At 42.2% G+C, this 15,289-nt stretch overlaps 1 protein-coding gene across 1 annotated transcript; it reads right to left on the bottom strand.

The window, feature by feature from the left end:
* Window positions 1–1,412: 1,412 nt before the first annotated feature.
* Window positions 1,413–15,199, bottom strand: LOC133003045 (nuclear factor 7, brain-like). The gene is made up of 3 exons (XM_061072632.1): window positions 15,098–15,199; window positions 10,438–11,550; window positions 1,413–1,430 (listed from the first exon to the last, which is right to left on the bottom strand). The coding sequence occupies exons 1-3, from the start codon at window positions 15,197–15,199 to the stop codon at window positions 1,413–1,415; spliced, it is 1,233 nt and encodes a 410-aa protein (XP_060928615.1).
* Window positions 15,200–15,289: the final 90 nt, after the last annotated feature.

Genomic DNA, 15,289 nt, shown 5'->3' with positions numbered 1-15,289 from the left:
GCCGAGAGTGAAGATCGAGTCTCAAACCAGAGAATAACCAACGGAGGAAATGAAAAGTCGAAAATGCTTTTCAAGAGGCGGACAGTTCTGACGTTATAATTCTACAGCCGACTTCAAAATAAAATTGGTTTGAGGATCTCAGCAGAAATCTGAAACATTAATTATCCGAGTATCATCAGACACAGTGTTGATGAACTGCTGACATGTAATTACAGCTTTCTGTCACCTACCCCCCCCCCCCCCCATCCTTTGTTTTTAGTGTCAAACTCCCGCAGAATAAATATGAATCCAGTAAAGAGTTATTAAAAGTTTCCTTTGATGCAAATAAAAGTTCACGGCTTTGGGTCAGAAATGTTCTTTTCTTTTTTAAAGTTTCTGACTCATTCATTAATCACTGTTTGTTTCTGATTCCCCATCAGAGTCGTTCCCTCCACAGCTTCAGTGCAACGTTCGGGTTGGATTTCATTTGCATCTCATTAATACACACCAGTGAGTCAGCACTGCTCCTGCACACACACACACACGCACACGCACACACACACACACACACACACACACACACACGCACACACACACACACACACGCACACACGCACACACACACACACGCACACACACACACACGCACACACACACACGTCATGCAGTGGTAGGATATCAGCCAGACCGCTGAGTTAACTTCTATGAATAATTAAGAAGCTACAATTTTTTATTTTTGGTCGACTCTCAGGGGAAATCAGTGGACGGGATGGAGCTCTCTCTCTCTCTCTCTCTCTCTCTCTCTCTCTCTCTCTCTCTCTCTCTCTCTCTCTCGCTTCTGTGACACCATCTGATCGGCTCGGTTTCTACCACCAGAGCATTGAATCCCACAGACGGACGGATGCCAGTGTGTTTTATTAACTGACAGTGTGTTGAAGGATTAGTTCAAACCAGTGAGACTCACACAGAGCTCCGAGCGTCTTCTTAAAGTTAAAAGTCCCTGAAGAGTAACTCTGTCGTGTTTTTGTTGCCCCCTAGTGGTTAAATTCTTGCTGCAGCGATGCACTGGTGCACTTCAGCTCTGACATCACTGGGTTGGGAGGAGCTAAAGTTCCATCTATTGACTGTCAATAAAATAAACGTAGACTCCGAGTCCAGACAGTGAAGCCAACGTATAGTTGTAAATTATGAACGATTTAGGTGAATAAGTGAATTTTCTAGCAATGCTTACACGTTGTAAATGTTTTTCTATTTCACACAGACGCAGTGAGGACAAAGATTCTGAATATGGGGAATCGACTCGTGACTTAAACGAGATCCTGACGTGACAAGTCAGGAATTCAACAAGTGGTCGGAGCATCAGATCGTTCCTGTTCGTCCAGAAGTCTGCACGACTGATATGAAGCTGAACTTCATGTTCATAAACATCTGGGCTACATTGACCCATGAACCTGCAAGAGAGGAAAAACAAAAACGTGTTGAGATTTCACATATTATCCATCATCAAGAACCACAAAGAAACTTCTTCTACCTCTTCTGTGAAACTGTTCTTTTCCTTTCAGAGTAAAACATGAACCATGTTGATGATGTTGTTTTTCTTTGAGTCTCTGCTGCAGCTTTGCCAGAGGGAAGCGTTTTCACACCGGCACAAATCTAACCTTAGTACCTGAAATGTCTTTATAGCCGAGCCAATCATTGTGATTCCGCTGCCAGGTCCTGTATGTGAATGTAAATGTGTCACCGACTGTTTACCAGCAGAGCCAAGCTTTTCATATTAGCACTGACATGGTACTCAGCGTTCTTTACAGCCGTGCCAACCGCTGCCGAGCACAGAGCCGGCATGTCTGTGTCTGTGTGAATCTTATCAGCGGCTGCCATAGGGCCGAGCGCTGCACATTAGTGTTGATGCTCCACAACAGGCACGTGCACAGATAGACCCCTAGTGGTGCTCAAGCTCCTCCCCTTTTGCCCTGGATGAGAAAAGTGCCCTTCTGCTGGAGCCCAATTTTTTCTTCATTCATCAATATTTAAGAATAAAAATTACTCTCTCTGTCATCAATTCCCCCCAATGTGTTTTGATATCTGATGGGGCATTTATTTGAGTTCTTGTGAGAATTTCGCCCCGACAAGCCCCCGCTGGCCCCTCCCTCCCTCCCGCAGTTTTACTATTCTACAAATTAAGTTCACTAGTTTTGTTTCATTTAATATCGTAATTATTGAAATGAAAGGTAGATCTTAGGTTGAGCTACATGACAGTCTGGTGAGTTATATTGTGGTATATTATTAGTGTTGTGCTGCTTATACTTCAACTCTGTCAGAAAACAGTAAACAAAAATGTGTGTACTGTGTTGTCAGCTTTATAGAGATTATGTAAGTCACTCTTGATTATTATGCACAACATTTATTTATCTCATTTACAAAATTTGCAGCATAATGCCAAGAAAAGGCAGACTCCAAAAGCAGAAGGACAGGGAACTGCAACAAGCAGCTCAGGGTAGCAGCTCTATTTTATATTGGATCAGGCCATCAACAAGTAAAACAAATGAGGGAGAATCAGTAAGTTTTTATTTATTTATTATTATTATTTTTAATTTCATAAATAATTTTGGCAATGGGTGCCCTTTTTTTGGGTTTGAGCACCGGCCCCCCAAAATGTCTGTGAACGTGCCTGCTCCACAACAACAGCATCCAGGAGAACGCCGGCTCCCAAACACTGCAAATCAGAGAGCAGCGGGAGCGTGACGGAGCGGGAGGCGAGAGACAAACCAGAGGGAGGAAGAGCAGAACATGGAACTAGTGAGCAGAGGAAGACAGAGGGAGGAAGAGGTCGAGAGGAAGGGCGACAGGAAGAGAGAGAGAGAGAGAGAGAGAGGTGGAGCCGAGCATGTCCTGGCTCTGTCCCGGCTCCACACAGGCCAAGTTTCCCCATTAACACTCAAATAAGAGCTCAGCACCATCGTGGCGCTCGGAGCCAAACAGCAGCAGCGCAGCCAACAGGCCACTGTGAACATTATCCATCACAATAACAGGACCAGCTGGTGAAAGCTCATGTTTTGGGCCTGGAGCCACTGGGCCCACTGCAGTTATTACCACAGTTATTACATCAACACAAGCCTGACGCCTGGCATTGTCCAATATGGAATTTTAAAAAACGTTTCATGCACCAGAATCAACCTTTTTAAATCCAAAACACAGATTTTTATTCAAATATGCATAAAGTTAATTTGGACGAAACCCTGGAAAATACGACATCACAAATACGAATACGAAATGAGTTTTCTCAGCTGCTTCACTCGAGGGCGTCGGCTGTTCTCACGCTGGCTCACGAGGGCAGCAGCCTCAGGATGCCTGGGAACAGCTGAGGTGGAACTCCCTGCAGGGACTACATATCCCATCAGGCTTTGGGGTTAACCAGGAAGAGCTGAAAGAAACATCTGGGGACAGGGATGACCAGCCGAGCCCAGAGTTCACTGCAGACATGTGCACACACATGCACATCTGGATATACACATCATGCTCACTTTGAATCAAATGATAAACCTCCAGGAGGGACAGACAAATAAACTGCAAACAACTGTTGTGTAAAAAAAACAATTCAACAATACAAATGGTTTAAAATGCTGCTTTAATTTCCTTTTCCCTTTTGTCACAGTTAGATTTATTCATCTGTTGTTGTGTTTCCTCTTGTTGGACAGTGACTTGACTTCAGTTCATTAGAGACAGTCAGGTCCTCAGGTTGTCTCACCTCAGGAGGACGTCTGTCCCCATGAGGACGATCGGTCCTCACAAGGTTGGTACTTACACTTGAACAGATTCCAATGTGTGCACAAACACATGTTCAGCAGGAAGTATCGACTCACAAACACACACACTACTTGTTAATGATTTTCTGGAGCCACAAACAAACACACAGGAATGAAGAGACGGACAGAGCCACTCATGTAGCCTAGAGTAGAGGCACAAACACACACACAGGCACACACACACACACACAGACACACACACACACAGACACACACAGAATGAGCACATGTCACATGCTGAGGTCAGAGGAGCTGAGGTGTAAACGCAGCCTCACACTCTCCACAGACCTTTCTCTGATATTACAATTAATTATTTATACAGCAGAGGCTGGGGGGGGGGGGAGTGTGTGTCTGTGCATGTGTATTGTGTATATGTGTGTGTATATGTGTGTGTGTGTGTGCATGTGTGAATTTGTACCTTTCCCCCCTCGGTGGGGCAGCAGGTGTGAGTCTGAGCACTCCATCCATGATTCATGGACTGAATCCTCACCAGCAAATAGGAGGGGGGGGAGAGAGAATATAGAGCGGCCATTTTACTCTGGTCTCCTCCTTCCATTTGGACATGGACACGTCCTACGAGTGTTGGACGTCTCTCGATGTTCTTGAATTAAATCCCAGTCAAACCAGTGTTAGCTCCTCCTCCAGTATCCTCCCTCCTCTGGATCCCAGTACAACCTGCTTCTCTAAAAACACACATTTCTTTTCCTCATCAGTAAACAGCCGCTCTGTGAGAAGGAGACCTCGAAACATCCGACGTCCCGGATGAGACGAACATTTCCCTTTGTCCAGTCGTGCTGCGTTCAAGCTCGACTCTGTTCCACATCACGTATTCTGTTTGAATGGAGACGAAGCCAAGGTAACGTGGACAAGCCTGTTGCATCATGGGAGATCTATAGGCTCCATGTTGCCAGACAGTCTCTCGTCCATTTGTCTTTGTCCCAGTTGAAGCTACAGTCATTTCTACAGATATCACACAAGTCATTTATTAATAAAGCAAGTTGAAACAGAGCAGACGTGTTCAGAGCAGCTGTGTGTGATCCCACAGATCAGATTGTGTTGTTTAGTCCGACTTCGTTTTGCTGTGTGAGATCCATTAACACTGTCTGAGAGCAAACACACAACAAACCGCTGCCTCAGTGTGAGGGACAGACTCAACCTGTGATAATTATTTGTGTCAGAGTGATAAACAACAACAAGCTCACGTGAACCCAACTCGTCAAGTCTCTCCTCCAAACCAGTTCTGGTGCCACTGCTGCATCTGTGTTGGTCTGTAGCTTCAGGAAACTCAGAGAACCAACATAAGGTTTTGTCCTTTTCCATATCGAACGTTAATCATAATCGATCTTGAACTTAACGAGATGAATCTTCTCTCCACCGGTCGAAAAGGAAACGTTCAGGAAGCAACACTGCAGAATCTCTGCCTGTAGTTTATACTTGTTTCACTGGGACCAGGAGAACAGGAACTGGAAATCTGGTGGAACTACATGTGATGATGAAGGGAGAGTGAAGGAAGGAATGAAAGAATGAGGGAAATAAAACAAGATGATAAATAAATGGTGAAGGGGGAGGAAACAGATCAAAGGAGTAAACAACCAATCAGATATGTGCAAAGAATACGAACATGGAGATATTTACATAAAGAAAGATAAAGGGAAGTTTGTGTAATGGGCTGAATCTGAATATCAGAACCTCAGCACATTCTCTGATCGGACGCTTTATTATAAATGTGCAGTGGAAACGTGGAGACGAGTTTCCTGTGAGAAAGATTTATTCTCTGTGGATTCCAGGAAGTCTAATAAAAGCACATTCTGTTCGGAGGGGGGGGGTCATCAGCATCTGTGCTCGTGTGCGATTGTGTGTGCATGTGTCTGTGTGTTGTGTTCCACTACTATTATAAATTCCATACAGTAAATCCTATTTAATCTCCCTCAGTAATTAGCTTTGGCTTTTTTGAGATTCAAGTGATTAAAAAGTTTTTTGCAAATATTTCTAAATGGATAATTTTCATACATTTTCACAACGAAAGTTTAGAACTGAGCAGAAAGTTTAGAAGTTTGTGTGAGTCGTGAATATTGTGATTCATCCTTCATTCAGATCATTGTGTAGTAAGAGTTTAAGATGTTAATACCAATGCTTGTTTAAGGTTAAAGATATAAAGAGTGTATGTCAAATTCATTTATTTCATACTGGTTTATTCATTTGATTAAACAACAGACGGAGGAAACCTGAACATAAACCAACCAGAGCGTCCAGAGCAGAAACCTTTTTAATGATCTGCACCGAGTGTTTCAAACAAGGGAAGTGGTTTCGTTCCTGTGTGAAGAATTAATCCCAACGGACGTTTACAAGTTCAAGAAACTCACAGTTTCACACCGAGAGGAAGGAAACTCTCAGGGGGCCAGTGTGTGTGTGTGTGTGTCTGTGTGTGTGTGTGTGTGTGTGTGGACATGTAGATTGTGTGCATTGAACTTTTCATATACATCATGTATGTGCTGTGTCTACACGTGTGAAGAAATTACTGCCCATTCCCTGGTGGCTGAACTGTGTGTGAGTGTGTGTGTGAGTGTGTGTGTGTGTGTGTGTGTGTGTGTGTGTGTGTGTGTGTGTGTGTGTGTAGTATCCTCTTTCCAGTCTGTCAGATGTGTGTGTTTTGTATGTTCTCCTTCCTTCTTTGAATTTATGATTTATCCTCATATGTCTCTTGTGAGTTTTTCCTGCTGAGATCCTGCAAATCACAGATCTACATGAGAAACGTCATCAGGATACTTTCTGTTTCATTTTTCATATCTATATTTTATAAAACATGTTTTCTTAATTACATTGCATACCACTCAGAGCTGATCTTAAATTTTTCTAGGAAAATCAAGACGAAGGAGTGATGAAATCAGAGTTTTCGCCGTTTTAAATGTATATATAATGGGATTTTTTATAATTATATAAATTACATAATTTAATTTATAATTAATTTTATAATAACAGATATTTAAAAGCCTCCATGTTGTTGTGGTTTTATTAAAATGCCACCGAGCTCCTGTGGAACCAGTCGGATTCTTTATGGTCTGGTAACAGTGTTTTTAACGTTCTAATTAAATCTCTCTTCTTTATACAGAAATTCACTGTCCCTCATATACTGAGTCAATTCTGTGTGTTTATGATGCTCCTGTTAATTATCATAATAAGTTTCTCACAAAATAACTGGACCCCTGTCAAAAGCAAACAATGTGTTTTTAAGCAGTCTCACGTTTATTAATCGGTGAACATTTCTCCTCAGATTGTTCTGTGTCATGATTCACTCGCTGGTTTTAACAGAGACTAAAACAAACTTACTCTAATTCACTGATGTTCCAGCCGGACACGCCTCAGAGTGACATGCTGCCCCCTGGTGGAACACAGCACATCGCCCGCGGTGCTTATTCCGCCCGAGGAATCAGACGCCGCTCAGGACACGGCCGCTGCTGCAGCTCTAACATTCGCTACAGCTCTTTTTAAACAGAGGGTGTGAGATATTTAATCTTTTCAGGTATTAGCTTTGATAACTATGATGAAATGGAGAATATTTCACAGCCATAAACCCGCAAAGTCATCTCGTTCAGGACAACGTTGGATTTTAAGGACAATCCAAACTCCCTGAAGATCGCAAAGACCCACATCCTCTTGTCGACCTTCAAATAGACCTGGAATAGATTCCATGCCTGTCCCACTTCCCCTTAACGAGGTCCAACTCCTCACACACTAACAAGAACTCATTACACAAATAACAACTCAGTGGCAACATGTCCCAAATTCAGCTTGAATTCAACTCCAGCAGCATCTAAATCAAACCTTCCTATAGTGAGTGTGTGTCTGTGTGTGTGTGTGTGTGTGTGTGCATTGATCCATAGACCTAACAAAGGTTTAATTAGACAGAGAAACAGAGGAAGGGAACAAGAGGAGAGGTCAAGTGACGGAAGTGAAGGAGAGAACTGTAATTAAAAGACTACAAAACATACGATTTAAGCTTGTTGAGAGAAGAAGAGAGTAAAACACGGAGGACTGAAAAGACGGGAACGACAGATCAGGAAGATAAAGAGAAGAAGAGGAGAGGAACAGAAACGTAAAACATCAAGAGAGATTTGCAGATAAATTTCCAAACGTTCCGGCTCTTCTGTCTCTTCTCGGGTTTTAAGAACCGACGTCTTCAGGAACAGATAACAACAGAAAGTTAAACCCCCTGTTTTCAGTCTGAGCTAACCAGGTGGTTTAAAGACTTTCTGATGAAAACCTTTATCCTAAGTGCCTTTTTAAAACTGGAGCAATTTGTTAGAGTAATATCCGTCAGCACGTCAGCTCTGTAGACGACAGCACCGCTGCACACAGATATTTTAGTCATATAGAAGTGTGGCATGAATAATTCAGATCCTTGAGCGGTCTCTTCTCAGCCAATACTGAATTATCCGCTTTATTTTTTATGAATAAAAGTTTCACCGATATTAAAAATCTGAGTCTGAATGAAATTCTCACACTTTTAAGCAGATTTATTAGCCTGGATTGTTTAATTTGAGATGAACTAGAACTGCAGCATCTCTGGTTCTGTCCATTTCAGGATCTTTGATGCATTCTGCATCATTCCTCCTTGTTCTGACGTTTCTGTTTAAATCTCCAAGTAAGGAAGAAAGAAATCATAATTAAAACCCTCTGAGCATCTTTAGTTTTAGTTGGAAGGTAAATCCATAATTAAGTTTCTGCTGCTGCTGCTGTTGGGCGTCATTGTGTTTTCTGTATGTTGCCAAATCAGATTTGATTTGATTTCAGCAGCGTCACAGAACCCAGAGGCGTCTGAAGGAAGATGTCTTACAGTAAGTGAGAGTGTTTAAAGGTTATTTGTCTCTTGTCTGAAACAACACAGAAGATCTTCGTTATCCCTTCAGCTGCTTTTCTGTTTCTGCCCTTTGGCCTCAGTAAGAGATTCCACATGTGGTTGTTAGTGACACTGAAGGAGGTTTTGTGAACAATTAAAGTGTTTCTCTCTCTTTCCTGTTTCTCCTCATGTATCCTCTCCTCTGCTTTCCACTCCACAGTCAGATCTGTTGTCTTCCTCCTCCTCCTCCTCCTCCTCCTCCTCCTCCTCCTCCTCCTCCTCCTCCTCTTTGCTCTCATGTTAGGAGATAAACCCACAGAGCGATAATCTGTTGATGGAGATGATGTGAACAGAGATGGAGGAGAGTCACCGCAGGCTTGGCACAGTTTGTCCATTTAGTTCTACAAATAACTGAAGAGCAGCTTTGGACTTTATGAAAAGTTTATGCCAGACATTTATAAAATATTCATCAGTCTTCAACAAGTCCTGTGTCTCCAGTGGTTGGTGCAGTCGTGCTTCAGCAGTGTCAGTGTGATGGGTGTGTTAACACTTTCAAATTAGTTATTAAGACTCATGATGATAATAATTTTACACTTTATTTATACAGCACTTTTCTTTACAAAGCTACAAACTGTTGTGATTCTGAACTTTGTCTTTTAAAACAAGGCTCATCCTCGGTTTTCAGTTTTTTTTCGATTTTGAATTCACTTTTTTTTTCTGTTCTGAATTTCTGGACCCCGGAGAACATGAGTTTTGTTATTTTTCACGTTGAATCATCGTATAAACTCCAAGTTTCAGTTTTGATTCCTCTCAGCTGAAACCTGGACATTGATGAGAAGAAGTAAATCCAAAGAGACAAGGTGGCTGACGAGAAGGCGTTGGCCACATCAGCAATAAAGCAGTAAAAAATGTCACTAAATGCTATAAAAACAGCATGATTAAAAGCAAATCAAACATTCCCAAAAGTTTCCAAAGAAAAAGGTGTTTTAAATTAATTTTAAATAAGTTTTCTCCCTTTTACACATTCAGAATTTCATATTGTAGAAAGAGATGAGATATGGTTCAGGCTGCTGGAATCTGTGGGTTTTAAGTGTTTGTACAACAAGGTGAAAATCAGGTTTCTATTTTATCCTTCAAGGTGATTTAAAGAAGACCATGACAATAAGACATTATCTTTCAGGCGTTACAGGCTGTTTCAAGGAGAATTATGTCTCAGGAGTCCATTCTATTATTATATTTCATATTAAGAAAGGACAAAATTCTGTTTCTGTTTAATAGTTTTTATTATCATGATCACAATATTAAAATCACATCACTCGGATGCTGTTGAATAAACAATTTTACAGACAAAATCATTTTGGCTTCATCAGATCAAACAGACAAATGTTCATATATGTGCGATTACTTCATATGTGAACAGACTTTATGTGATTAAACATGAATCATGTCTCATTTGTGTTTTAATAAAGTTTGTTGAATGTGAACAATGATCAGCTGTTATTGATAAATGTGTTTTTATGTGGATCTTCATCAGTTTGCTCGACTTCATGGATCCACACAAAATCTAAATGATAGAAAACATTTTCCATGAAAGAAAAAAACAAAACAAACAAAACAGAAGAAAATAATGAAATCTTTTTACACACGTGGAAAAGTCGACAGGAGAAATAAAAATGAGTGAGAAGTAAAAGGAGAAGTAAACAAAGCTTTAGAATAACGAGTTTAAAATTTAAATTCAGCAGATTTCTCTTGAAGAAATAAACATGAATAAAATCTTTATCTCTAACGGCTCTGATCCAGCGTCACAGAGACTTTCACAGGTAACAGCTTCACTGGATGATCATAATGTGCATTGCTAAAGTATGGAAACATCTTTTGAGTGAAAGTGTGTGAAAAGGTGTGAATGTGTTTGTTAGTATCAGGATCATAGAACGAAAGTTCTCCTCTGTTCCAGTCCAGGTTCACTCTGATCCTCTGGATCTTCTGCACAGAGAGAACAGATGATCCTGATGGTGACCATGCTGAGTATTTACCTTCATAGAGCTGTATTTCCCATGATTCAGACTCTTCATCTGACAGTTTCTTTCCCTTCCTCTGGTCAGACTCTGCTGCCACACCCAGGACCCAGTGTGTACTGTCTCCAACCAGGACGTCCCAGCTGTGAGTCCCTGAGTTAAAACCCTTAGATCCCAGGACTGAGGGGTAATAATCAAACCTCTCTGGATTGTCAGGAAGCTTCTGTCTCTCTCCTAGTCTCAAACTGGTCAGATCTTCAGACAGGACGAGTCCTGGATAAGCAGAGTTTGGGTCCAGAACCACAGGACTGTAGGAGACCATGTCCTTCATCTTGTTCCAGATGTTGAAGCTCAGGTTGCCCAGATGTTTGGCCTTGTCTATCAGAGCTCCTGAGGCCAGCTGTGGATCATCCAGCAGGGGGCGCTGCTGGACTCGTTCCACTGCAGCCTTGTAGTTGAGCAGGAACGAGACGTCTTCAGCTCTCAGCTCGTCCTCTGTGGTTCTGATTGTGTCTGAAAGAGACGTTATGTCTCTGCTCAGAGCCTCAATCTTCTCCTTCATCATCCGACTCTTCTGCTCCTCTTCCTCCCTCAGTGCAGCCATCCTGGCCTCCTCTTCCTCCTCCAGAAACTGATGAAGCTTTTTAAACTGCTCCTTGATCTGCGTCTCTGTGAGTCCGGCCTGGACCTTAATGTGTTCTGCTGTTTTTTCAAACTCTACTTTAACACGTTCAAAACACTGTAACTTCTTCTTCAAGGGCTCCAGAGTTTCCTGAAGCTGCTTCTTGTGTTGTTGTGCAGCTTCATCGATGGGTCTGAATTTGTGGCCGGTGTGTTTTTCTGAATCTCTGCAGACGAGACACACTGGCTGCTGATGGTCCAGACAGAAGAGTCTGAGTTTCTCTGAGTGCAGACTGCAGAGAGCAGGTGAAGAGCTCTGATCTCTCTCCTGTAAGAAGGTCTCACACAGGTTCTTTAACACCAGGTTACAAGGTGGTTCTGACTTTGAAGATCTTCTCTTACAAAGTGGACACTTTTACTTCTTTGTCTTTCCACCAGCTCTTCACACAGTCTTTACAGAAGCTGTGGCTACATGACAGAAGAACAGGATCTCTGAAGGCATCATAGATCCTGTGATCTATGATGTCCACAGGATCACGGTCAGTGTGTGGAGCGTCGGCAGGTTGTAGTTTGACTCTTCTCTCCTGTAGCTGGACTCACTCAGGACCTCTGGTCTGGTTTGGTTTAGTTTGGTTTGGAAGGTAAATGTGATCGCCTGGTTTTCAGCCTGCGTCTCTTCAGGGAGGAACAGATGCTTCCTTGTTTCTCAGGTGTGTCAGGAGAGGGCGGAGCTTGAGATGCTGGATGATAAAACCTGAAAAACCTGAAACAAATGTACAAGCATGTCTGCTGTCAGTACAAACTATGCACCCCCCTTATGGAATGCACTCTAACACTTTAACTCTTCACTGTACCTGATTCATCTGCCTGTGCAATACAATCACTGTACATATTCTCACACTGCACATATCTTTACTGTCTATACAAAAGTAAAGACAAGTTATGATAAAATATTAACTCTGTCAAGAAGAGGTTTGTGTCAGATCCTAAAGACAAAGGTCAGGCGGTGCAGGGGGGAGGAGTCTGTGACGTAACTGCAGAGCTGAAGTCTCATTAAAGAGACAGAAGCAAAGTCATAAGTTTGATAAAAATAAATTCATCAAACCTATGAACATATTTTCTCTTCTAATGAGACTTGTGATGAATATTCATGTGAAGTGCTGCAGGTGATGGAAGTCACGCTTCAGGGAAACCATGTTTAAAATAACACATGAGATGTAATGATGAGAACCAGGATTTACAAACATGGATCTCAGCAGGTTTGTTGAAAGTCACATTTTGTGGATTGAAGCTGTTCCAACACATCAGCCTCCAGGTGAGCTTCCCTCGGACCCGCACACGTTCATAGATTTTGTGATGAAATGTTTTACAATACTGTGTTGAAGTGGTTTGTTGATCTCAATGTGCGTACACACACACACACACACACAGACAAACACACACACACACACACACACACACCCACACACACACCCACACACTTACATACAAACCAGGAAAGATTTATAGAGAAACAAATACAAATGAGTAAATAAGAATGAAATAACATCTAAAGTGAGCAGAGGAACAGTCGGCAGCAGGAAGTGAACACAGTGGAAACAGTCCCATGAATCAGGTGCTTTGAACAGAAGGAGCTTATACACTGAGGTGATGATGATGATGATGAAGAAGATGAAGATGGGGCGTCTGATGAAGGCGTCTGATTGGATGCTGGAAGGGAGATGAGTGGTAGTGGGACTCTCATTGAGCACTTAACTAACATTTTAAACTTCGACAGTGTCCGGTTGTGATTGGATGGAAGGAGAGTGAAGCGTGAATGTCACTGAGGAGGAAAAGGAACGGCTTCATCCTGGTTCAATACAAAGACCTGATGCTTTCCTGTGTTCTGAGATTCATCTCTCACAACACGTCCATGTAACAAAGCTCGTTGTGTGAAACCCAGGGTCCCATCACAACAACAATCAGATTCATGCTTGTGATACACAACATCTCTTTCACGCTTCCGGGCTTTGTACCGTTCAAGATGCTGCTTGAGAGAAGAATTCAACTCCTCAACCAGCTGCCTCCTCTCGGATCTGGATCTGATTTGATCGGCTGAGTTCGGTTTCACTTGTGCCGCTCGCAGCGTAAAGCAAAGCAACAGAACCATAATGCAGCAGGAGAACATTGAGTCCAGTGTAAACCCAAGATGGTTCACCCACAGTCTGAGATACTCTGTGAGACTCAATCAATTCCAAATTAAGACCGAACACGACTCGAGTCTCTGAGAGAAACGATGCTGCTGCACATTTTTCCTTCTGTTAGAAAACTGCTGAAAGAAGAAGTAAATAAAATCTCCCGGAGACACTTTCATGTCACAGCAGACTTCATGATTCTCTCTGTGTTTATCTCTGCTGTTCTGCATTATGATTAATTTATTCCCTCTTGTCACATTCTGCTTCCCACACAACTTGTACTCAGGTGTTAAACGGAGCCATTAGTCATGTCAGAGCATCCTGGGTTTCTTCTATTTTTGAAAATGTTCTATCTTTTAATTTCTAGTTGTGATATTCTCATTCACCCTCATATGAAATGTTAGATAATTCGTTTCTTTATTTATTTAGTTATGAATTTACCACTTCCTGGGTCCCTGCACAGGATGAATCATCTTCACATCTTTCACCGTATCCAACTAGAGCCGCTGGTTACACATTAATCATATAAGAAAAAGACACTTAGACATTTTGGTGAACAGGAAGAAAACTTAGTGAAACAAAGCACAAAACTTAAACTCTGTGTTTCAGATTGTTGTTGGTCTGCGTCTCAGCTCGAGTTGTGTTGATGTTGAACTCGTCCCCAGAAGAAATCGACCGACCCTAAAGAATGTGGCTTCTCACAAACTGTACATCGTGTGAATCTGACTTTGGTCCAATTATAAATAAACATTAAAACAGAGTCAGATTAAGGAAAAAAAAAACAGGATTCTCTAAAATCTCGTCTCAGCTCATGATTTGTTCTCTCAAAACGTATTAAATCCAGATTTCTCTGATCACTAAACACAGACGGCCTCTTCACCCGAGAGTCCGACTCACGCTGCGTCCGAGCGGCGTCCTGGAGCTTCACTTCCTCTTCATCTGCTTGATTTGAATGTGTTTGACACGCGGGGTTCGGAGGAGAATCATTTTAAAAGAGCGTTTTGGTGAGAAGCCTCAGATGCAGCTCTGGAGTGGAACAGTGTGACAGTCGGGTTCGGCTCTGAGGGGAAATCAGCCTCCTGAGAAAGGGTTTAATACTTCGGAACGCACGGCTCATTTGTCGGGATTTGTGAACTTTTAAAGTTATATCACGACTCGGAGGGAAAAGTGTTTAACTGACCTGCTGCAGGCAAATGTTAAGGAACAGTCGAAGTGAGATATAGGTTTAAAATCAATAATATAAACCAGGTTCTGGAGGAGGAGTCGGCAGCAACTAGGTTAGGAAGAGAAAAACTGAATTAATATCTGTGTGTGTGTGTGTGTGTGTGTGTGTGTGTGTGTGTGTGTGTGTGTGTGTGTGCGTGCGACCCCCCCAAGCATTCTTCCAAAACTTTTTAAAAGGACACATCTTCTTTATGCCTGGGAGGAAAGTGCATTCATCACTTATTGCATGTAGGCCAATCTATCTTCACGAGGCTGTGACTCATGTTTATTTTATAAGTCACTTCCGCGCAGAGTGAACGTTCTTTACGTCTGTTACACATTCGGATGTGAGGATTTCAGCTGATGATGTTTCTGTGAATGTGATGCAGAGAAAGCAACTGTAGGAAGTTTAAAATCCTTCCAATTGTTTTGTGTCTCCACATCTCACCCTGACACACATCTCACCCTGTACAGCATCTCCACACCAAGATGTTTGCAGGTCTTTCTCCTCAGCAGCTCCTCGGCTCTGGAACAACCTTCAGAGTCTGATGATGCTCCTCCCACCATATTTCTTTGAATGGATTTGAAACAATGCTTCTGTTGAGCAAAGGTACAAGACTGTGAGTCAGAGGGAGGGAACCAACATCCCATAAACCA

The sequence above is a fragment of the Limanda limanda genome, chromosome 6, assembly GCF_963576545.1.
Source record: "Limanda limanda chromosome 6, fLimLim1.1, whole genome shotgun sequence".
Taxonomy (NCBI): Eukaryota; Metazoa; Chordata; class Actinopteri; order Pleuronectiformes; family Pleuronectidae; genus Limanda; species Limanda limanda.
This window is presented reverse-complemented; position numbering and strand designations above follow the sequence as displayed.

What these genes read in the sequence shown, in the direction of transcription:
- LOC133003045 (XM_061072632.1), bottom strand. Translation starts at nt 15,199, where the DNA reads ATGGTGGGAGGAGCATCATCAGACTCTGAAGGTTGTTCCAGAGCCGAG. An exon ending in GTGTGGAGATGCTGTACAGG is followed by an intron (nt 11,551 to 15,097) that starts GTGAGATGTGTG and finishes CCTGCTCTCTGC; the next exon opens with AGTCTGCACTCAGAGAAACT.